The 25,685-nt window shown below is 33.3% G+C and overlaps 2 protein-coding genes, 1 long non-coding RNA gene and 1 pseudogene across 3 annotated transcripts; all 4 read right to left on the reverse strand.

Annotated features, from left to right (window-relative positions):
- Positions 1-3,399: 3,399 nt before the first annotated feature.
- On the reverse strand, positions 3,400-5,823 carry LOC120183406 (annotated as a pseudogene).
- A 1,109-nt stretch (positions 5,824-6,932) lies between these two features.
- LOC120183405 (putative MO25-like protein At5g47540) lies at positions 6,933-10,990 on the reverse strand. Its single transcript, XM_039188110.1, has 10 exons — positions 10,944-10,990; positions 9,790-9,908; positions 9,310-9,384; positions 8,911-9,004; positions 8,527-8,586; positions 8,169-8,237; positions 7,651-7,749; positions 7,325-7,369; positions 7,139-7,241; positions 6,933-7,033 (listed from the first exon to the last, which is right to left on the reverse strand). Exons 2-10 carry the CDS (start codon positions 9,816-9,818, stop codon positions 6,954-6,956), a joined length of 654 nt encoding a protein of 217 aa, XP_039044041.1. The 5' UTR covers positions 9,819-9,908; positions 10,944-10,990; the 3' UTR covers positions 6,933-6,953.
- Positions 10,991-22,880: 11,890 nt separating this feature from the next.
- On the reverse strand, positions 22,881-23,315 carry LOC120183411 (cysteine proteinase inhibitor 5-like). Its single transcript, XM_039188114.1, has one exon. It carries the CDS (start codon positions 23,313-23,315, stop codon positions 22,881-22,883), a length of 435 nt encoding a protein of 144 aa, XP_039044045.1.
- A 1,595-nt stretch (positions 23,316-24,910) lies between these two features.
- On the reverse strand, positions 24,911-25,671 carry LOC120183461. The gene is made up of 3 exons (XR_005521944.1): positions 25,647-25,671; positions 25,460-25,518; positions 24,911-25,150 (listed from the first exon to the last, which is right to left on the reverse strand). It is a non-coding gene; the product is annotated as an uncharacterized LOC120183461 (long non-coding RNA).
- Positions 25,672-25,685: the final 14 nt, after the last annotated feature.

Below are 25,685 nucleotides of genomic sequence, written 5' to 3' on the forward strand. Positions count from 1 at the left end.
GATGGACAGTCTGAGCGAGTGATTCAGTGTTGGAGGATATGTTACGGGGCTGTGTGATTGATTTCCGTGGTAGTTGGGAAGATTCTTGCCATTAGCTGAGTTTGCTTACAATAATGTTATCAGGCAAGTATTCACATGGCACCGTACGAGGCTGTATGGACGTAGATGTCGTACTCCTATATGTTGGACAGAGTTACATGATAGAAAAACTTTTGGGTCCAGATTTGGTTCGAGAAACTGAAGATACTGTCAGACTGATCCGTGATCGCTTAAGAGAGGCATTTGATAGGCAGAAGTCATACGCAGATAAGCGACGTAAGGATATCGAGTTTGAGGTTGAAGATCAGGTTTTCTCAAGGTATCTCCATGGAAGAAGGTATTGAGATTTGGACGTAAAGGTAAACTGAGTCCGCGATTTATTGGGCCGTATCGTATTCTGAAGAAAGTTGGACCTGTTGCTTATCAGCTTGAGTTGCCTTCCAGCTCAGTCGTATTCATAATGTTTTTCATGTTTCTATTTGAGGCGATACCGTCCAATCCAGATCATATCATTCAGGTTGATGAGGTAGAGCTGAGACCTGATTTGTCATATGAGGAGGAGCCTGTTCAGGTTTTAGAGAGGGATGAGCGAGTTCTTCGGAATAGGCGTATTCCAATGGTCAAAGTTCAGTGGAGTAATAGTAGCCCCTCAGAAGCTACTTGGGAGACATTGGAGTCAATGGAGATCCAATTTCCTCATCTGTTTTCATAAGGTAAATTTCGAGGACGAAATTTCTTGTAGAGGGGGAGAATTGTAACAACCCGAAAATTTTAAAATAATATTTAATTGGGAATTGAGGTTTTAATTAAGTTAATTGGTGAAATTTGAGGATTTAATTGGAAGTTTTTAAAACTTGTAGCATGTTTTAAAAGTGGAGGAAATTCAGTGACCAATCACTGAATAATGCCAAGGAGTGTCGGCAGATTGTTCTTCTTCTTATATGCGTGCAAATTGATTCTGGTTTCATACCAGAACAATTTGCTAAGTTTTTACCCCACGCACCTCAACTTCCGACGACGATTCTGACACCGTCCGAATTCCGATCGTCGTTTTGAAAGTACCATCGTGTTCGTTATCGAGTCAGGAACAATCCCTCAATTTAATTGAAGCGAAACACTGCCAAACGTCGTGAATTTCAAGTCAAAGCATCGACGTTTTTTTTTTTAAGCTCAATCGCCTAGAAAATCCTAAATTCATCGTCGATCGTTGCTCCTTTTACGACACCTCCCGCACCATCGTGTTCCTTGTGCCGTTCCGAGTCCGCCGGTGTCATCCTCGATCTCCGTTGACGGCGGCGCGTGGGGAGGTGGATCAGTCAAAGATTCGGCCGAGTCGAAATCGAGCTCTCCGCCGTTCAAAAATTTGAACCGATCTTTGTAAGTATCTCGAAATCGCTCAAAATAATTTTTAGAAATTTTCCGTGATTTTTAGAGCCCCGAGGACGTCGCACGCGCCCACACGCGCCGCAGGCGAGTGAACGCTGGAAACCGGTTTTGACCGTTTAACCGGTTTTGACGGTTTGACCGGTCACGACCCGTTTACCCGTTTACCCGACCCGTTGACCCGACCCGACCCGTTGACCGTTGACCGGTGCTATTCTGGGAATTAATTCGGTTTGGTGCTCTGGGAATTAATTCGAAATGGGTGCTATTTTGGTAATTTTTTAAAAAGGGTGCTATTTGTGTAAAATGTTTGACAGTTTGTTGACCTCCTTTGACCAGAACTTTGACCGGCTTTGACCAGCTATTAGACGACCTTTGTTTTTGACCAAGAATACCTATCCTGATAGTTTTCGACGTTCCGAATCCGTTTTTGGGGTCCGTTTTGCTAAATTCAAACCCGAAAGTCTCCAAATCGTCAATCAACCCCGTTGACTTTAATTTTGACCAAGAATTCGAAATTTCGGAAGGTCATACTTTATATTTTCGACGTCCTGAATTTGATTCCGAAGTCCGTTTTGCCAAATTCTGACCCGAAATTCCCGAATCGAGCTTGTAAACCCAAAAGGCTTAATATTTTAATATTTGATTATTTAAACGATATTGGTAAAGGATTTATTCAATAAAATATTTTATGAAGGTACTCGTGTTTCACCTGAACAAGGATCAATTAGGTCCGGTATTATCCGTTCGTTAGATCAGCCTGAACCGCGTACTACGAGAATTACCCGTAGGTTTCTGTATATTATTTAAATAATATTTAGATTATTTATATTAGGATTCCAATATGGATTTTTCCAATTCGTAGATCTAGCGCTGCAGCAGAACGTGATCGACAGACCCAGCAATAGGCTTCCCTATCTGATTTCTCAGACTGTTACAGGTGTTTTCCCGACAGTGTTAATTATTTCTGTTTTAAAATATACATCTGAACATTATGTATATGACATCTGATTTGCCACATATTTCTGAAATGAATTCTGGTTACGGTATTTTATACCGATCTTCTGAATATTGAATATTCGATATCTGAAATTCTGTATACTACTGACTGTCTTCTGATTTCCGTATTTCTGTATATTATGTTAAGCATGAACACTTTTATGTTTAAAGATTTAATCATTGTTTTCATTCAAATACATTCATGAACATCTCCATCATTGGGGGGTATCGTTGAAGGAAGTATATCCGTAGGTTCCTCGGCTTTGTGCTCAGGGCCTTATTTGTTGTGTGGGCTGGGTGTATGGTTCTGGGGAACCTACACATTCTGTTGTGATGGGCTGGGGGTAGTGTTCATATTTTTTTTTACGACATGATTGCATAAACCGACTTTACTGGAATATTTTATCAGTATGTTTTTATATACACTGTATGGAACACACTGGGCTTTTTAGCTCATTCTGTAAATTTTAACATTTTTCAGATAACAGCAGACCGTAAGCTAGCAGATTTGGCATCAGGAGAAATCAACTACTTTATTTTGTACGAACATATATTTCTATATGTTTTTTTTTGGTTATGTTTGGTGACATGTATTTTATTATCGTTTTGGACATATTTGTATTATTAATATTATGTTCTATATTATATTTATCGTCCTATAAGTGGAAAAAAAAAAAAAAAACCTCTGAATGGGATATGTGACCACTTAGGTTTGGGTCTAACTCACAGACCAGGTCTAGGGGGTTACACACTTGTTTCCCATTCAACCGACCAGTCCGGTCTGATTCGAACAACAATGGTCTGTAATTTACTATAATTTCCCAATAGATTGTTTTCGACTCCGGTAAACTTGATCAATCACCAACTAACAATCATTCAACAAAAGCAAATTTATATTGGCAAATGCAATGAAGCGAGTTATAAGCTCAATATAGGGCATAGGCTTTCCCCTCAAGAATATAAATGTTTCAACAATCTTCCCCAACAAGAACAAAGTAACGTCTGCATATCAAATAATGATAGATTACACATGAGAGCAGCCTCATTCCATTTGCTTCAAAACCTCGACAAATGCATCTTTGAGGAATGGATTTGAAGCAGCAACTTTTGGAACTGTGATTTCGAAATCTTTACCAAACCTGAACCAAAAAAAAAAGCCGAAACCAGTTAACATCAAATATAAACTTTCAGTTTAGATTACAAAAATGAAATACAAAGATATGCTTGGTTAAACGTGTTAGCTTCATACGGATCATAAACAAGGCCTCCAGCTTCTTTAACGATTAAAGCACCAGCTGCCACATCCCTGAACAAAGAGGCAGACACTGTCAATTATTTACCGAACTCTGACCTTCATCAAATATTGAAATGATTAAAAACATACCATGGGCCACCATAGCCAAGTTCGTAAAACAGGTCAAGCCTTCCACATGCGATTCCACAAAGGTTCAATGCACATGAACCACTCATCCGAAGTGATCTCACCTTTTATTCAAAGAAAATCGCTATGTATTTCTAGTTTGCACATATAGTAACAAAAGAAGGAAAAAATCACCAGTTTCAGGTTACCTTGAAAAGTAAGTTATTGATTCGATTTGTAGTAGTATCCACCGTTAACACATCTCGTTTTGTTCCAACCTGCTCAACATGAAAAATTTAGTCAAGCTTTTACATCCTTACAAAACTCTCCTATCTTAATTATGTCGAATAGTCCCATACTATTATCAGCTAACAACCAGCCAGCAGTAACATGATAATATTTTCTAATACAGGATTAGAAACTGGAGCCAAACATTACGAAGTTCAGTTACACCCAACAAAGAAACAAATAAGTTAAAATGAAATTTCAGATCAAAATAAGCTCCAAACCTCTGTTGCAAGTAGAGACTTAACGAGTTCGTTTTGAGATGACACTGCAAAATTTCAGAGCAGAAGAACAAATCTTTAAGAGATTTCAGTTCAAGTTTAAGGACCTATATATAGTAATCATAGAGCATTAGATTCACCTTTTATAGGGGTCCCATTGAGAAAAGCACCTTTTCCAAGTACAGCAGTAAAGAGCTGCATGCCATAAACCCGGTAACATATGTTTAACTTGTGATAAAGAAAGACAAAACTCTAGATTTAAGCTTTTTTTTAAAAGTCTTCTTAAAGGGCAATTCTCACCTCATTCATTATTGGATTGTAAACAACACCAACTGTAGGAGCTTTCCCAACAGTAAAACCAATGGATACGCACACGAATGGAAACCTACACAATTGCAAACGATCAACATGAAAATGACCGAACACGAACACCAAAGACTTGAATATAAGACAAGTAAAAGAAAAGCCTTTACCCGTGCACAAAATTAGTTGTTCCATCAAGAGGATCAACTATCCAAGTAGGCTCATCAGTCAGCTCTGATGTACCAAAAGCAGCAGTGGTTTCTTCCCCAATGAACTAAAACAACAGCATTTACTTCCGAGAACACTTGTATTCGAACCTTGATAGATACATGGTAGATAATTAGATAAAGAAAATCGCTAACCTTATGAGAGGGTAATGCTGCTTCATATGATTAAAAACAAGGTCCTCACATGCCTTATCAGTCTCTGTGACCAAATCCACCTGGATTTAGATCAAATAAGCAACTTTTAAGTAGCCATTTTCATTTCTAAATAGGAAAGTAGTAGTTTCTACAATTTAAAATAGAATCACAATCAATTTGAAATGTAGTGAAAAATCAACCCAAGAACCTCTAATAAGATTAGATAAACACAGTTTCATCAGCTACTCTAGCACTAATCAACGAGTGCATTAGTTAACCATAATAATAAACCAACATTAATAATTTTAAATACCCTTATCAGCATATAGTTTTTCATAGTAAGCTAACCAGAAATGACCAAAAAATAAAGAATTAGAGAGAGAAAATAAAAGAAAGACCTGGCCTTTATGCTCCACGTTCTGGTTTGGTAAAATCCTTTACGAATTATCTTTAAAAACATCGAATAAAAAAGGTGAGAGAAATGAAGTGAACAAATCGATGAAGTAAATTGCGAAAGAAGAAGAAAATGAAGATGAAACTTTTTTTAATGAACCTCGCCGGCTTTCTTAGCTGCATCGACTGCAGTTGCCAAGAACTCTTCATTGGAACCTGAAATCCACAGAATTTACGAAAGAAAAAGGATTATGAACAAGAAATCGAAATCCCAGAAAGGGAAATATAAATAAGATAAAGAAAAAAATAGAGAAAAGCGAATTAATCAAGTTCCTACCATTGTCAGCCATGTTAAAATGGTTGGTTACAGAGAATTTAAGAAATAATAATCGATGATGGATTTGTGGGTGTTTTGGAAATCGGGTAGGAGAGAATTTCAGATACGAAGAACAAGCAGCAGAGTTAACAAACAAAAGGAGACTCGTGTGCTGGTTTTATACTATTTACTGGAAATAAAATGCCCTTTACTTCTTCACATTATTCTGTGATTAATAACTGTACTAGATTTACGTATGGTTTTTAATTTGATTATTTTTAGTATTTTAACTAAAATACATAAATCAAGCAAATTCGAATATAAGTGCTAAATTACGACTTCATATATAACAGGGACTAACAACAGAATTTGACCTTTACTTATCCCGTGATGAAACTGTAGCTGTTGCAAGATCAAAGGAGATTCGGCGAATGCTCCAATGTGCCTGCCACCCATTTTTCTGATTTGAAAGCTACATGAAACGAAACGGGACATCAACTGAAGGTTCCTTCCCAACTTCCCTTCTAAATCCGATCAGACCAATTTTTTTATCAATAGGTTAAATTTTTATTTTACCTTCAAAACAAATAATAATTCGCATCAGATAATGTCACGCATACTTTGTACCTAATCTTCATTATGATACATCAAGGTCGATTTGTAGTAACATCCATTCTATGCTTAAACCAATAACGTTAATTAAATCAATAAAATAACCGATTACTGATTCAATCCACTGATATATTCGATTCTGCTTTTATCAGCATTAGTGTTAGTCGTAATAGTATACGTTTCATCAACAAATGTGTTTCCTATTTTGCAACATTGCTTTAAAGTTTGAACTTTAAACAATATTTATGCCTTATTCAATTCGAAATTTCGAATCTCATAACTACCAAATAGAGATAACTGTAAACAATCCGTGTGCCAATCCCTGGAAGTACGGTCAATGCACACCTGGAAGAACGGTCAAATTTGGAACGGTGAGCACATAACCATTAACAACCAGAACAAGCATTAAGAATCACCAATGTAGAGCTGAATCGATCTATCTCGATTGATCGAATCATCTTATTCCAATAATAATATTATGTTATATCCACCCTACCTATCGTTTTTTTTGGTCAGCCGATGTTTATGTCGGCAATCATCCCCACACACAGAGACAATAAGATTCTATGACCGAGGAAACAGAAATGAAAAGCCTTCTTTTTTACATATTACATGCCCTTCCGAAAGTACTACAAGTCTACGACTAGGAGATCGTTATTCGATTCTGAGTATACAAGAGCTCACTCTGGCCGGTCTCTAAGCTCAAGGGAAGCGATTTCTTTCACAACTTGAGCCTTGTCTGCCTCAAACTGTTCATCCTCTGCACGACATGATAATCCATCAACACTCCAAACTATAAATAGGAATTGCTGAGCCTAAATCTATTTCAAGCAAAAGTAATGTTACATGTGCTTCTTATTCGCACCTTTATCGGTCTTGAAGTCTGCAAACAAACGTAGAAGCTTGCTTTTATTTGCAACCAGTATGCTAACAATGTCTGGAGGCTTGTTCTGGTTCGCAGCAAACAACTGTCGAGACATACACAAAAGGATATTGTAAGCAACTTAATGTATCAAGAGTGCCCCGGAGGAGAAGAAATTTAGCACCGTACCTTGAAAACATGAAAAGCTTCTATTTGGATGCTCTTGCTCGATTCCTGTGTATACATGAATTCACCGTTTAGTACTTTAACATTGTAGTTGATCTTTAATACTTGAATAGGAAATCTCAGAAGTTGCAGCTACATGCATAATCATATATTTGTTAATATATGCTGCACATTTTTACAATAGTCGATAGTGACTCATTCTGAGAGCTATTTCATGTAGGATAGTATAATAGAATAACATCCAACACATCAGAGTCTTAGAAAATTTGATCGTTCCATAGTAATGAGGGATAAAGAAAAACGAAAGCAAGACTGAGAAGTTTTCATACCCTTAGAAGATTCATGAGAATCCTTAAATTATCCCTTGAGCTCACGTATCTGGTCATGACATCAGAATTTGACCGGTCCAACAAAATATCTCCCAACAACTGTGGCATTAAGAAGAGGAAATATAAATTATGACAGGTCTCCTTAGCAAAGAAAATTACAACTGCAATTACTACTGCCATATCTTATTTAGCAAACTTTAGAAATAAAACAGCCATCATACTACTATGATGTCAACATTTAAAATAGGAACTTCAATTTGATTGAGATATAAAATCTAAACCAGCACTTTTGGTCATTCATCTCTTAGCAAACTATTGATGTTTAGAATCCCAGAATGGTGCCACTATTATTCCATTATTCAAACTTATTAGAACTTATACTTTCAGTTTGAATCAGCAAATGAACCCTTTGGCAATACTAATGTGAAGTAAAGCATTTAGAAGCACCAACCTTTTGTTTTGATTGGGAGGAAATTGAAGTAATACTCGTTTTCTTTTAATTTATGAAAGGGTCGTACCTTGATTGCTTGTCTTCTAGTAATATAGTTGCTAGATTCCAGCAACTTCGAGTTATATTCAGCAAAGAACTGAAACAACAAACACGGCTGAGTTCATTGAGCTTCAATAAATAAAAACTTTCAACATAAAAAAGGCATGGAGATGAAATTTAGAGAATTCTATTGTAGCTATCTTTAGCATCATTACAAATTAAAACCTTGTGATTGAAAACATCTAGTCAAACATGGAAGAGAATAATGTGCTTCTAATGGAACAATTTACAAGCTCTACCAATAATTATGGACTGACATGATTCTTCAAGTATAAATAACAAATTCACAATTTAAAGGACAACGATACAGGAGGAACAACACTTACCCAGTCATAGTTCCTAGAAAGAAACTCAGCCACAGTGGACTTATGCCTTGTCAAGAGCTCCTGCAAGAAAACATAATGTTACATGACATGACATCTGAAGTTTACACGATATTTTAAAATTATGAAGAAAGAACGGAGGAATTCATGCCATGATGACTCAACATCAAACAAAACAACTTTTCTTGATGTACTGAAAATGAAAAGACCTCCGTTTTAACAATATAAGATTGAAAAGCAAATCAGATCCCTACTTCAAAACAGGTTGTTCTGAAACAGGATTCAATTGCAAATGCAGATTCAGAAGTGCAACAAGAAAATACAGAAAGAAACTGAGAGAAGAAAGAACGATTATTTTAACATATAATTAGATCTGCAGTTATCAACCTTAAAAGTTGCAGCAGCATCAGCAGAAATATCGAAATTTGGAAGTTGTATATAGTCAAAAAATTTCTTCATGTGCTGTGACTCCAAAACACATCTGTTAAAAAAATGACAAAACGTGTTACAGTCAGGAATTAGTATATCAGAAAATCTTCAATTATTTTGATTTCTTTTACTAAAAAATTTACGAGATGAGGCTCCCAAATAAAAAATGTAAAGGAAAAAGGAAAAGCTTTCAAATGTAAGTAATGGACAAGATTGCCTCTTGAGTACAAACATTTTGAAAACATTGGCGGATTAGATAGAGGAAGTAGAAATGACTTGGGGCATCATTATATTCACTAAAGGTTAAGAAGCCAAATCATTAAGGTATGAATTAACTAGGTCGATGACTATGCTAACCTTGCAACAGTCTGATTCCGTATGCATTCTCTCAACATTGTACCATAATGCAAAGCCATGTCTGTGTTCTCATAACTGAAAATACAAAACTTAAGACTTAAAAGATAATAGATACAAAATAAAGCTCAATTTGACAGCATAACCAAAAGGCAGCATTATTAGATCTCATACACAATATTGAATTCTAGCTTCAATATAAACCAGGCAAATGTTTGGAACACATGTGATTTGGTCAATAAGTAGAATCCATTAACAGAAGTACCTCCAAATTTGTTTTTCTTAATTAAAGAATAAAACATAATACTGAAAACCATCATTAACTCATAATCTTAGCTCTTGCCTTATGTTGATGAAAACAACAAAGAGACAAAGATACAAGGAGCTAATAAAGTCATACTGAACTCTAACACCAACAAGAAAATTAAAAAGATAGTAACAGAAGATCTTAACATCTGTAAATCTTTTCAGATTGCCACTTACCCTGCTATTAAAACATCCATGAGATCCATGTTCGCCTCCAAGTAATCAGAAGCAATCAACCGTGAATTCACTTGTTGCCTTTGCAAATTTGCAACAACTTGAGTTGCATCTTTCCTCGCCTTCCTCTCGAATTATCAAAGTCCAAAGAAGCAACAATTAAAATAAGTTCAACACAGTGCTGCAATAATAACTCACGCTACGGTAAATTTGGTTATCAAAACCAAATCATAGTAAATCCGTATCTTGGTTTTTTAAGGGCGCAAGGCGCACCAAGGCACAAAAGGTCCCTGGAGCCTAGACGCAGGTGCGCGCTTTTCATATGCGAGGCGCATTGTTTGTAATATATAATATATATCAAGTGTAAACTATATTTTGTACTCAAAATATCATGATAAATAATATATTATAGCTCTTTAAAGATCAAAATCATGGTTTCAAATCGCTGTCGCGGTCGCGTTTTTGGTTATTTCGGATTTATCGTGATTGCGGCCGTCGCGGGAGCTATTGAGGTCGCCGCGGACGCTATTGCAGCCGTCGCGGGTAACTCGGACGACGACGAAACAGCTATATCGCGGTCGCGGACCGTTTTTTGAAACCCTGATCAAAATATTCAATTCCACTACACCATCAACTAACAACACACAAACTAACATAAAAAACATAGTTCAAATAGAAGAAATAAAAAGCAAAGCAAATATCACCATCTTAATGTTTCGAGTTGCAACATTTGAACAAAAAATAAAGCAAAGTAGTAAAAAACTACATCAATACATCATCACTCCAAATCATCATCATCCCTGTAACCATCTCCATCATTGCCATCGTATTCTCCATCTTCACCAATATCCTCTTCTTCCTCATCATCATCATGCACCATTAAAGAAGTATGGTGGAGAAGAGAGGCGTGCGATGGAGAAAGAATATTAGAGATTATGTTTGGTGATTGTATCATAAGTTTTTTTTAAGATGGTTTTTTTAATATTAAAATATAATAATTTATTAATATATTAAAAAATCCGAAAGACGCAAAGGCGCCGCACCCGGGGCCCGGCGCCTCTTGTAAATCGCTTCGCCTCAACCCAGGCATGCGCCATCTTCATCGCCTGGGTGCGCCTCGGCCCGGGCGCACCTTTGAAAACCAAGATCTGTATTACCTCTAAGTTCAATTTAGGAAGACAAGTGATCAACAGTCGTAGCGTGTTCTCTACATGTCGTTAAGGTTCAACACCGCCTCCCACATAGAAATAGCCATAGGACATTGGAGGAATAAATGATCTCTAGTTTCTAGCGAGTCATTGCAAAACACACATTTATCATCAATATCAAGTCTCATACGTTTCAGCCCGTCTTTCGTTGGAAGTATGTCTAATAAGGTCATCCATACAATAATACTATACTTAGGAATATGAAGAGGAAACCATACCAACTTGTGCCAAGTAACTTTGGTTTTCTTGTTTCTAATCAGCTGCCAAATATCTCTAATCTTCTGGACTCTATAAGCTAAAACAGGGTAAGCCTCAAGTCTCATTTTAAGTAAACGCTTAAAACTCCAGCTTGAATTAATACCAGCCTCTATGCTCCAAAAATCAGAATACTTAATCAGGGTGTGCTTTTTATTTTAGTGTAAATCATACAAATGATCACAAATGTATTAGTAAATTTTCATTTTCTCTACTAAAATTTAAAAGGTAATAATTTGGTCATTAATATTATCAATTTGTAACAAAATGATCATTAACATTATTGATTTGTAATAAGATAATCACTCCACCATTATTTATGCTAAATTGATAATGTGAAAATATTAATTCTTAATTTTACCCTTAAACTACATCTAAAATATCAAATAGAGCATTGAACAATGATTTATATCTGTTGAGTTAATCGATTGACGGAATCGGCCAAGAGGGGGTGAATTGGCAATTTAAAATTTTGGTGGAAGCTTTTGCAGAAAATTGAAAAGATTTGCACAACGATTTAGAGTGGTTCGACTTTCTCAATCAAAGTCTACGTTCACTACCTTAGCTATCCACACTAAGGATTTTCCACAAATTCACTAATTTGTCTTTCTTTTAAGGACAAAGAGTAACCTTACAAACCCTCAAGAATTATACCCCAAATTCTTGAGAACACTCTCTCCCAAAGAGAACAATACAAATTTTGCAAACTTACAAGGAAATCCTCACAAGGTAGATTGTTTGCACAATTCTAGAACAAAGAAAAGAACACTCAAAGATGAATACAATTGAGCACAATATGTGTTCTTGAAAGCAAGATGAATATTGAATGAAAATAGGCTTGAAATGCTCAAACTTGAGGTTTGATGCTTTCTCTTTGATTCTCTCTTGATTCTAGTTGCTTGATGTTTCTTGTTATTGATCAATGGCTCCTAAGCTTGCTTAAATACACCTTGAATCACTTCTGAACGTTGGGGATGATTAGTGAAGATAATATAGCCGTTTTAGTGTGAAAACATTTAATAAAAATGTTTGGAGCGTGGGGGGAATCGGTACCCCCTCATAGGGAATCGGTTCCCTAAGTGTAAAATTCAAATATTTCGACCGTTGAATAGGGGGGAATCGGTACCCCCTATGGGGGAATCGGTTCCCTCCGAGCATTCTGGAAATCTCGGAGCCAAACCATTCAGGGGGGAATCGGTACCCCCTTGGGGGGAATCGGTTCCCTCTGAGCAATCTGGAATTTTTGGCTTTGAAATGGTTCGAAATACTTTGAAAGATTATTTTGAAATTGTTTTAAGATTAAAACTTAATTTTACACTTAAGTAAGGATTAAAAATGATTTTTGAAATATTTGGAGTAATGTTTTGATATTCGAATAATTATATCGAATATACTTAGAAAATCATTTGGAAAATCTTAAAATTCATTTAACTTAATTTGTTATATCGAAATATCAAAATGTTTTCAACAATCTCCCTCTTTTTGATATAACAAAACATTTTAGTAATTTTAAGATTTTGAAATCGAGTTTTGAAATTACTCACCCTTATTTTAACACTTCTCTCATTTATCATTTTTAAAGCACACTTAAAACATACACTTAAAACACACACTTCTCCCCCTTTTTGTTAAATCAAAAAAGATCCAAAGAAACGTGAAAATCATTTAGCAAATTGATTAGGTATATGTATGCATAAGCTGTTAAGATCACAATCAAGAGAAACGTTAGCCATTAGTTCCATAATCAATATTAATAAACAATGTGATATGGCAAAATTGGTCATATTGCTAATAATGATGTAAATGATGCAATATCGTTAACTAAACCAAATATATAAATTCAAACATTCAAATAAATCCAAAGTCTAATAATCCACAAAATCAAACAATCCAAAATATTCAAAATGTTGAAACAATATTCTTTTTGTTCAAAGTTTTAAAGCTAAACACATAATCAAACATCCGGATCGGGAGGAGGAAAACGGGCTCGCATAGCGGCCATTTTGTGAGTTGTTTGCACGCATCTCCCGAAGAATCTCTAGTTGTTGAGCTCCCATTGTGGATAAATGAGACTCTATAGAGGTAAAGCGTGAATCCATGGTCGCATATCGGAAATCAAATGTCTCCATAAAGGATTGAAAATATGGAGGCATTTGAGTTGATTGTTGTGCGTGCTCCTCGGGTTGCTCAGGCTCATCTTCGGCTTCATCGATATCCCTCATTAATTGTTCAAACTCTGGATCTTCGTCAGTTTCGAGTGGAGCTTGTGAAGAACTAGCTCCCGGAGTAGTTGCAGAAGATCGAACCCATTCACCGATTTCTTTATCTTTGACCCATCCCGCTCTTGTTAAAGAAAGAAGATTGATTTGTTTCTTAAGAGGAAAGGAGGCATCTAGACCAACTCGAAGCTCGGCTTTAGAAAAGAGATTACTAAGGATACAACCGTAAACTAGTGAAGAACAGAGTTTCTTATTTGGCACTAGGTTAACGGTTTCAACAATCTCAGCAAAGATAATCTCGGAAAGGTTTATTTTTATATTGTGTTGAAAATAATGCAACCACCAAAGATCTAAAGCTCTAAGAGTAGAATATCGACCCCCGGATGGTCGAAACCACCAAGTGATCATGAGATGAAGAAAACGCTCATAAAGATCTAGAACACTTGCACTATCATTTCGTTTATATCGAGAGCCTAAAACTTGTTTTTCATTTGATAAACCTTCATTATCCAAGCCTAAGGCATTGGCTATGTAAGCCGGATCAAGATGGAAATATTGACCTAGGAGGTAGGAACGTACTCCTATGGTTTTGGTTTTGTCACGATTTTTTATACAAACGGCATTACTATAGAAAATACGAACAAGTTGATGATAGACAACGGGTTCAAGTTCGAAAAGTTTATCAAAATTCCATTCATGCAAGATAGGGAGATATTTAAAGTTAATATCAACCATAGCTTGAAGAGATGGGATACGTTCTTCCCTAATCTTATACGAGTCAAAATATTGGTAAAACCAAAAACGATAATCTTTAGGACCAGGTTGATTGAAACAAGAATTTTGGATAGTCAAGTTAGGATCAAGATTTGGAATAGGATTTTGAGGGATAGGAGGAGGATTTGGTTGACGACTAGAGCGACTAGATGAAGACCTAGCACGTTTAGGATTGGACATGGTGAAAGAAATCGGAATAGATTGAATAACCTGCAATTTTAAAAACAAATGTATGCAATTCAATTAATCCCAAAACTCAATTGAGTCCTCAATATTTCAAGATTCTCTAAATCAATCCTAATGGGCAAAGTTTTTGAGAAACTTTTGAAAAATACGGTTTTGAGAAACAATATATGTATAGTTTTCATAACAACAACATAATTTAATCAAAACACAATAATTTGAAAAACAACAATTTTTTTTTTAATTTCGAAAATTTAAAATTTTTGGAAAATTCTTGTGTTTTTGATGAAATTAGTTGTAACATCTAGTTTCTAATCACTAAACAATCAATGCCCGATCATTATTTCAACCTAGAACTAATTAAAACTAATCATATGTTCAAAATCAATGAAATAGAGAGTTTAGAAAAATTTACCTTGAAAGATGAAGATTGAGGGGATTTAGATGTTGTTTGCATGATTTTAATGATTCCAACAGGTTTAGAAGATGATATTTGATTCGAATTCCGATTAATATCGTTGATTTGAGGCAAGAATGGAGATAGGGAAAGAGTTGAGAGGGAACGGCGGCAAGAAGAAAAATAAGAGGGTTTTGGGGTTTTGGGGGTGTTCTGCCCGATTTTAACAGAACCCCAGGGGGGTATCGATTCCCCTGTGGGGGGAATCGGTTCCCCTTCAAAGGGGGAATCGGTTCCCTCATGGGGGGGATCGATTCCCTCTATACCAAAATGCTAAAATCTGATTTTTAAGCACACAAAATGCTAAATTAATCTTCTCTAGTGGTATTGGCAACTCATATATTGAAAAATAATTATGTTCAAATAATTAAATTAATCTTTAATCGATATTTGAACATAAAATTAATTTTTCATCAATAATCATAAACTCCCCCTAACTAATAGCAATGAATGCAATCAACAATTACTATTATAAGCATTTTTCAGTATTTATTAAAAGTGCTGAATTATTTTAAACACTAAGTGAAGATAGGTCAGTTAAACATAATTCTCTCCTAAGTGTCCAAAACCTTTCCTTATCTAAGGGTTTTGTAAAAATATCCGCTAATTGATGCAAAGTATCAACAAATTCTAGAACTACATTTTCCTTAGTGACATGGTCTCTAATGAAGTGATGTCTAATTTCAATGTGTTTAGTTCTAGAGTGTTGGATGGGATTTTTAGTGAGACAAATAGCACTAGTATTGTCACACTTGATAGAAATAGTACCTACTTCAATTCCATAATCAAAAAGTTGTTGTTTCATCCATAAAACTTGTGCACAACAACTACCGGTTGAAATATATTCCGCTTCAGTGGTAGATAATGCAACACAATTTTGTTTCTTTGAAAACCAAGAAATCAGCATATTTCCAAGGAATTGGCAAGTACCGGAGGTGCTTTTCCTATCTAATTTACATCCTCCATAATCCGCATCAGAAAAAGCATGCAAGCTAAAGCTAGAGTCTCTAGGATACCAAAGTCCTAAACTAGGAGTGTTCATAAGGTATCTAAAGATTCTCTTAACAGCTAGTAAATGTGATTCCTTAGGACATGGTTGAAATCTAGCACATAAGCAAACACTAAACATAATGTCCGGTCTACTTGCAGTTAGATAAAGCAAAGAGCCAATCATTGCCCTATATAATTTAACATCTACACATTTACCTCCTTCATCTAAGCCAAGCTTTGTTGAAGAGCTCATTGGAGTGTCATGAGGTTTCCCATTTTCCAGTCCAAACTTCTTGAGCATATCTTTGACGTACTTAGCTTGATTAATGAAGATGTCATCTTTTCTTTGCTTGATTTGGAGTCCCAAGAAAAATGAGAGCTCCCCCATCATGCTCATCTCAAACTCACTTTGCATTAGTTTAGAAAATTCTTGGCAAAGAACATCATTAGTAGAACCAAATATTATATCATCAACATAAATTTGAACTACTAATAAATATTTACCTTTATGCTTTAAAAACAATGTAGTGTCAACCTTTCCTTTTGAAAAACCTTTTTCAATTAAAAAATTTGACAATCTTTCATACTAAGCTCTAGGAGCTTGTTTTAAACCATAAAGAGCTTTTGTCAATTTAAGAACATGATCTGAAAATTTTGAATCTTCAAAACCTGGAGGTTGTTCCACATACACTTCTTCTTTTATAAAACCATTTAAAAATGCACTTTTAACATCCATTTGATATAATTTAAATTCATGAAAACATGCAAATGCTAATAACATTCTAATTGCTTCCATCCTAGCTACGAGAGCGTATGTTTCATCATAGTCTATGCCTTCTTCTTGAGTATACCCTTGAGCAACAAGTCTAGCCTTGTTTCTCACTATATTACCACTCTCATCAAGCTTATTCCTAAATACCCATTTAGTACCTACAATAGATTTATTACTAGGCCTTTCAACTAATGTTCATACTTTACTTCTCTCAAATTGATTTAATTCTTCTTGCATAGCCATAATCCAATGTTCATCATTTAATGCTTCTTTAATATTCTTAGGCTCTATGCATGAAATAAATGCAACATAATTACAAATATTTCTAAGAGAAGATCGAGTTGTTACCCCTTTTGATGGATCACCTATAATCTCATCATCCTTGACATAGTTGTACTCTCTTGGATAAGATACTTCCCTTTCTTCAATAGTTGGATTCTCAAGAGGATCATGAGTTTCCTCATTTTTCGTTTCTTCCTTTGATGATGGTTCTCCAACTTCATGTCTAACGTCATTTGTATTTATAACACCTACATCATCATTCACAAAAGAATCCTTCCTCGGAAGGGGATTATCATCGAAAACAACATGTATAAACTCTTCTACAACTAAAGTTCTTTTATTAAATACTCGATAAGCTTTAGAATTTAAGGAATAACCCAGAAAAATTCCTTCATCACTTTTAGCATCAAATTTGCCAAGGTTTTCTTTACCGTTGTTTAAAACAAAACATTTACATCCAAAAGGATGAAAATAGCTAATGTTAGGCTTTTTATTTTTGAAAATTTCATATGGAGTTTTCTTTAAAATTGGCCTAATCATTACTCGATTTACAACATAACAAGCGGTATTTGTGGCTTCCGCCCAAAAATATTTTGGCAAATTATTTTCACAAAGCATGGTTCTAGCCATTTCTTCTAAAGTTCGATTTTTCCTCTCAACAACTCCATTTTGTTGAGGGGTTCTAGGTGCTGAAAAATTGTGGCTAATACCATTAGAATTACAAAAATCAATAAATCCAAGATTTTCAAATTCAGTATCATGATCACTCCTAACACTAGTTATAGAGTAACCTTTTTCATTTGGATTATTTTGAAAATGTGATGAACTGTTCTAATGCTTCATCTTAGTACTTAAAAATAGAACCCAAGTATATCTATAATAGTCATCTACCAAGACAAATGCATATTGTTTTCCACCCAAGCTAGTAGTCCTAGTTGGCCCAAAAAGATCTACATGGATCAATTGTAATACTCTACTAGTTGATACGTCATTAATGGATTTAAAAGAAACACGCTTTTGTTTTCCTTTAGCACAAGCATCACAGATTTTATCATTATCAAATTTAAGCTTAGGCAACCCTCGAACTAAATCACCTTGAATTAGCCGTTGCAAAACACTCATACTAGCATGTCCTAGTCTCCTATGCCATAACCAACTATCATGTTCATCCTTAGCAACTAGGCACAAATTAGTCATATCAATAGAATCTAAATGCACCATGTATATGTTTCCTATTCTATGACCAACAAGCATAATCAAAGTAGATGCAATGTCAATCAATTTTGCAAACACTTAATTTAAAAATAAGACATTGTATCTTTTGTCAAATTTATCTAATCGGATTATGCTTTAATCCATTCACATACAAAACATTATGTAATGTTGATTATCGAGATTAAGAGCACATGCATAAAGTTTTTGAAAATGTTATGCATTAAAACTTTATAATATTTAAAAATATATATATATATATGCATAATCATTAAGAAAAATTTAAGGTCAAAATTTTACAAAACCAAAGTTCTTGAGAAATCTATATCAATTGTTAAAGAGATATCAATTACATTTTAAAAACAATTTTGACCAAAAATTAATATGATGAACTAGAGTTTATAAAGCATTACCAAAAATTACTATGTTCATCATACAATATTTTTCAACATACATGAGATAAAACATAATCATTTATTCAACATTTAAAACCTCATGCATGCATAAACTAAATGAGCAACCAAATAAAATAAAAATATTAAGTTTAGAGGTTACTCATTCCTTTTTCATGTGTGGCTAGAGCATCTTGAATATCATCATCTTTATCACCATTGCTCCCATACACCTACAAGAGACATTTAAGTAGATTTTGGTATCCAAATTGCTTTGGATCCTTGAACATTAGTTTCAATGCCTCTTGTTCCTTTTGGAACCCATACTTGTCTAATTTTAAATCGTTTTCCTTTCTTTAAAGCACAAGTATGTTCCTTATGACCATGATAATGACAATGTGAACATATTGTCATTATTGAACTAGATGAATTATTTAAAATGATATCTTTTTCTTTTGTTAAACATTCAAGCTTAACTTTCAAATCGAAATTTTCTTTTTCAATACATTCAAATTTCATTTTTGAAAGCTCTAAATCCTTCTTCAAGATTTCATTTTGATTTTCAAAATCCATTTTCGTTTCTAGAAGAAGTTTGTTTAATTTGAAAATTTCTTTTTCAAAGTTTTCATATTTTATTTTTGAAAGCTCTAACTCCTTTCTTAACATTTCATTTTGATTTTCCAAGTCTGTTTTAGCTTTCAAAAGAAGATCATTTTTAGCAATAAATTTAGAAATCAATTTATTGTATTTGGAGTTCATGGTCTCAAACTCCGAAAATAATTCATCATAAGCATCTTGTAACTCATTAAAGATTTGAATTTAATCTATTTGAGTTAGAAGATACCTTTGGCTCTGTGAGAGCTAATAGAGACATCACCTTTATTGGTTCTTCTTCTTCCTTGTCTCCATAGATCTCCTCAAGCTTATCCCACATTTCATTGGCATTTGAACAAGAAGAAACTCCTTTATATACATTAGGGTCAATTGCACAACACAACATGTGCATAGCTTTTGTATTTTGTTGAGGTTTCTTTCGTTCTTGATCACTCCACTTCTTTGCCTTCTTTGTAGGAGAAGAATATCCTTTCTTGATCATCATCCAAGCTTCCATATCAAATGCTTGGATAAATATCATCATAAGCTTCTTCCAACGACGATAATTTGTTCCATTGAAGTGTGGAGGCACGTCAATTGGTCTGGATTCTTCCATGGAGAATGAACCGGAAGTGGACGCCATCTTTATCGATTTAACTCTTCCCAGATCTACTCAAGAGGCGGTTAAACCTTCAAATGAGTCAAGCTCTGATGCCAATTGTTGAGTTAATCGATTGACGGAATCGGCCAAGAGGGGGGTGAATTGGCAATTTAAAATTTTGGTGGAAGCTTTTGCAGAAAATTGAAAAGATTTGCACAACGATTTAGAGTGGTTCGACTTTCTCAATCAAAGTCTACGTCCACTACTTTTAGCTATCCACACTAAGGATTTTTCACAAATTCACTAATTTGTCTTTCTTTTGAGGACAAAGAGTAACCTTACAAACCCTCAAGAATTATACCCCAAATTCTTGAGAACACTCTCTCCCAAAGAGAACAATACAAATTTTGCAAACTTACAAGGAAATCCTCATAAGGTAGATTGTTTGCACAATTCTAGAACAAATAAAAGGACACTCAAAGATGAATACAATTGAGCACAATATGTGTTCTTGAAAGCAAGATGAATATTGAATGAAAATAGGCTTGAAATGCTCCAAACTTGAGGTTTGATGCTTTCTCTTTGATTCTCTCTTGATTCTAGTTGCTTGACGTTTCTTGTTATTGATCAATGGCTCCTAAGCTAGCTTAAATACACCTTGAATCACTTCTGAACGTTGGGGATGATTAGTGAAGATAATATAGCCGTTTTAGTGTGAAAACATTTAATAAAAATGTTTGGAGCGTGGGGGGAATCGGTACCCCCTCATAGGGAATCGGTTCCCTAAGTGTAAAATTCAAATATTTCGACCGTTGAATAGGGGGAATCGGTTCCCTCCTAACATTCTGGAAATCTCGGAGCCAAGCCATTCAGGGGGAAATCGATACCCCTTTGGGGGGGAATCGGTTCCCTCTGAGCAATCTGGAATTTTTGGCTTTGAAATGGTTCGGAATACTTTGAAAGATTATTTTGAAATTGTTTTAAGATTAAAACTTAATTTTACACTTAAGTAAGGATTAAAAATGATTTTTGAAATATTTGGAGTAATGTTTTGATATTCGAATAATTATATCGAATATACTTAGAAAATCATTTGGAAAATCTTAAAATTCATTTAACTTAATTTGTTATATCGAAATATCGAAATATTTTCAACAATATCTAATGTACCAAAAATTTTATGATTTTCAGCAAAAAAAAAATCCAAAAATTATAATTATACTTGAAAAACTTTTTAAAATAAAAATATATTATTAAAAAAACTAGGGTTAATTAAAATAATAAAAATTATTTAATGTTTATTTTCTTATATACTCTTTATTGTTTTAACATTTTATATATCTTTTAATTGTTATTTTTTATATTTTTAATGTTTTTATAGAATTTTATTTTTTTAAAAAATTATTCATGTATAATTATATTTTTTATTTGTTGAAAAATAGAAAGTTTTATTGGATAAATTAGATATCAAATCATTATTTATCTAACTGATGTTTTAACAATAGTTTAGGGGTATAACTAAATATTAACTTTTTTATTAATGTCATCACGTCATCAATTTAACAAAGATGAAGATATAGTGACTATTTTGTTACAAATTAATAATGCTAATGACCATTTTTATTACAAATTAATAATGTTAATGAATATTTTTGTTATAAATTAATAATATCGGTGACTAATTGTTACTTTTAAAACTTTAGTAGAGTAAACAAAATATATTTGAAATTATTGACCATTTGTGTAGTTTTACCCTTTATTTTATGTGTTGGTTGGCTTTGCCTACAGACTTGGGAAGTTCTACAGTACGACACTCTTAATATAATGCTAAAAAATGTGCTACAGATTTTTTTATTATTTAAATAAAAAAAGGTAAAAAATTACCTAAAATATTATTATTTCTAACTAAAACATCAATGTTTTTTAATATTTCCGGTAAAGTGCTCAATAATAACAAAACCGATAAAAAATAACAAAACGAATAGAAATAATAATATTTCTAGTAATTTTTTACCAATTTTATTATTTAAAAAATAACAAAATCAATAACGTCTTTTTTAGCGGGCTGCTACATGAACATTTCACACTTAGGATGTGTTTGGTTGGGGAAATGTGATATTCCCATGGAATGGAATTCACATTCCCCCGTTTGGTTGGTCGGAAATGTCATTCTCGGTAATATTACATTACCAATAGTAAATTTTTTGGAGTATATTACCTGAAATGTCATTACCTCAATTTCCTTAGGTATTGTTGGATTACCGACATTTTAGACTAAAATGCCCTTAAAAAATTTCTTTAAAAAATATCCTTATTCTGTCATTGAATAATAAAAATTCTACGAATGTTAAATTACAAATTTATCCTTAAACTATTTTAGATTTACAAAAAAAATCTATAATTAAAATTTTATATGAAGTTCAGGGATTAAAATAAAAATTTACCCTTTCATTAAACCTTTTTATATTTTCAATTTTGTAAAAAAATTATATAAATTTTATGAATTTAAATTTTTTTAAAGAAAATATATAAATATTTTGTAACTTGTTAAAAAAATAAATATATAATAAGGACAATTTGGTCAAATATACATTTCAATAATCTTTTATTCTTTTAACCAAACATGGTAATCTTACATTCCTCTAAACCAACCAAATACAAAATACAACATTCTCAGTAATCCTATTCACTGGTAATCTTTTATTCCCTTATGTTCCGTGAACCAAACGTACCTTTAGTTTAGTTCGGATGAGATATAGTGTCGTGCGAACTGATGTAGTATAAGACGACATCACAATTTCCGTTAAAGCCTATTAGACATGAACACGTGGAAAAATTATAGTTGAACCGAGGAACCATTTATAATTTGACTCCGGCACTTTGTTTTTTGAAATGGACGATGGGAAATGTAGGTCAAAATTTAAATAATTGTTTTATTTCTTAAATTTTAAAAAATTATAAAATAATTATTATATTCTTATATATATTTATTTTATTTTTTAATTTTTTATATTAATCATGATACTTTCATTTATTAATTCAATGATTTAAATAAAGATTAATATTATCATGCTTGATAGAATCATATTACACAACAAACTAAGATTTTATTACTCTCTAATCGCTGTAACACCAACATTTTATTTTCAATATTATTAATAAGAATAACCTTGGGCAGGTTCGAAGTAGGCAAGCTTCTTGTAACCTTCCCATGCCTTCTCATACACAATAGCACGGTATAGATTGGTTGCGGTTCCGTCAGTGGCCTTCAACAACAACCGATAATTCATCCCGGAAACCACCTTTGTTGCGCCTCTCACCACCGCCACTAACTCCAATTTTATTTTCGACCGCATTTTATTTTCGCTAACGGCAAATTTCGCGATCTGAATCACGTGCGGATCGTTGACATTCTTTATGGTGTCCATCCGACAGCCGGATATCTTTCGACACCGGCCCGAATAAGAGGAAGTGAAATGAGAGACAACAAGAGGATAAGGAAATGTCGAAAGTGCTGCATGGCGTTGTTGTTTCCGTTGCAGACTATTATTTGTGTGTTGGGATTTTATAATTTGAATTGGATTTGGCATTTACTAGTGAATCATCAGTTATTATGTATGTGGATTTGATGCAAGGTACGTGGAAAACGAGCATATATGCGCTAGAAATAAATTAGATTTTTATTTGTATGATCTTATATAAGTCTGATTTGTGGTATGTCAGTGGTTTCAATAACTTGATCATTTTTTGTAGTTAGTTTGCTGATGCGATCAGATCTGTTTGTACAATCTTTGTTCGAGTTTCTTGGTTAAATTTAATATTTCCTTATATGGTACTTAAGTTACTAGTTTTGTTTCAATTATTATAAATTTTTTTTTTCTAATTATGTGTTTAATTTACGATGGTGATTGTAAATATTTATTATAATTTGAAATATTTCCTATTTAAATAAAATTAATTGCTTCTTTAAATATATATATAAAAGGTGATTAATTTTGACAATTTATCATACTTTGTCTCTTAACTTGATTTCTAGTCTACATTATTCTTTCACCCCCAAAAAAAGTCTACACTAGTCCTTGAATTTAATAATTCTTTCTATTTGTGGCACGTGGTATAATTTTGGAATATTTGGTTCATGGAATGTAAAATTATCTTTGGAAATAAAATTACTGGAATGTAATTACGGAATGTTGTATTACATTGTTTGATTTGTTTAATAAGAATATGAGATTGCAGTGTTTGGTTGAAGGAATATAAGATGATTTGGATGCGTATTTTTTTTATCAAATTATTATTGTGATAGGACTATATGTTTTCTTCAATAAATTAAATTTTAATATTAAATTATAAATATTTGAATAAAAATTCATAGAAATAGTTTAACTATTAAACTATCTAATTTTCTTTTTAAAAAATACATTTAATATATAATTTATTAAAATTATATTTTTAAAGAATTTTCATAAGTATTATATTTATTTATATAAATATAATATTATGATTTTATGGGGAAAATATTATTTTTCAATATATAAAATTAATTTTTAATAACTCAAAGTTAGATATTATTTTTAAATAATTATATTTTTTATGATAATACCATTTTCCACCTCATAAAATTATAAATAATTAATATATTAAATATTAAGAATATAAAATAATTTAAATTATTCAAATCTGCTAATATTTTACTAAATTAAACTCTTTATATATTAATATTATATTTATAATTTTGAATAAAACAAAAAGAATAAGATTCGAAAATGAGTATTATAAAAAAATAACTACTTTTAGGAGTGTTCTTATCCAAAATGTGGAGAATTATGTATTATCTAAAAATTTGGAGGTAATGATATTTCCATCAATTTAAACAAAAAAAAATGCTACTATAAGGAAAATATTGTCTCATAATAATAATATTTTTCATGAACTAAACATGACAATATAATTTCTAAAAAGATTATTTCTTCTGATAATACTTTTTTCACAAACCAAACTCCCCATGACGAACATTTACATGGTCAAGGACTCAAGATAACATTCAAAATGTAAATAAGAATTAAACTTTAAAACCAACTTATGATGTTGCAAAGAAATGAGAACTGATCGGCCGACCAAAGATTCAACATAAAATTATTGAGAGCAAAAAATTAGGAAGCTGGAAATTCTCTTCTTTCTTCTCATTGAACTGGAATATATACCAAAGCCCACCCTTGTTTCTAAAGGTGTTTCATCTTTTACAGTTCAGTGAGCTCGTAAGATGAAAACTTCAATCGAACTACCCCCTCCGGACAGTTGTTTATCACGCTCCTAATGTTCAGCTGACAAGTTTTTTCAACACTGCTTCAGCTCGGTGCTCGAATTTAGGGAGTGCCCATTCATGTTGGACTATGTCAAGACCATCTTTCTCGGCACTCAAGCTCTGCCATGAATGAAGAAAATCAAACGATTAGGAGGCATGCTAGGTCAAGTATTGGTAATAGTCAACTCAGATGAATATTTGCTCGTAGCTGAGAAACAAAGCAAAGTTTGTTTCACTGGAAACTCTTCTCAGGATGCTTTACAAATTTAAACAATACATCAACCAACTAAAACGATAATGCCTTCAACGATACTGTTACAATCACCAAAATAGCAGTTGAGTTGATCTCTCATCAAACTAAAAGTTCCCTGCAATTTTCATCAGTTTGTAATTGATTTGACCTGATAGGAGATCAAATTGACTCAATACCTTTGATGGATCAAAGCCAAACCCACTCATCTGCATCATTCGCTGTGTATCATCCGTTGCTGCCAAAAGAAATCACAATTTACAGATGAAACCCTACAGATATATAATTAATCCAATAACCAGAGGAAATGCAGAACACAATAAATAATAAAAATACGTGACAGGAAGTTCATGATCAGATACTAACCATTTTAATCTCCCAGAATCAGACTAAATAACCCCCTCA

This window comes from Hibiscus syriacus, unplaced genomic scaffold, assembly GCF_006381635.1.
Source record: "Hibiscus syriacus cultivar Baekdansim isolate YM2019G1 unplaced genomic scaffold, ASM638163v2 tig00112762_pilon, whole genome shotgun sequence".
Taxonomy (NCBI): Eukaryota; Viridiplantae; Streptophyta; class Magnoliopsida; order Malvales; family Malvaceae; genus Hibiscus; species Hibiscus syriacus.

Excerpts from the sequence above, each read along its gene's own strand:
- LOC120183405 (XM_039188110.1), bottom strand. The coding sequence starts at position 9,818 with ATGGATCTCATGGATGTTTTAATAGCAGG. Across the intron at positions 8,238-8,526 it reads TTTCTAGGAACTATGACTGG|TTCTTTGCTGAATATAACTC; the intron begins GTAAGTGTTGTT and ends TTGTTGTTTCAG. Across the intron at positions 7,750-8,168 it reads CTAGAAGACAAGCAATCAAG|TTGTTGGGAGATATTTTGTT; the intron begins GTACGACCCTTT and ends TTAATGCCACAG.
- LOC120183411 (XM_039188114.1), bottom strand. The coding sequence starts at position 23,315 with ATGCCAAATCCAATTCAAATTATAAAATCCCAACACACAAATAATAGT.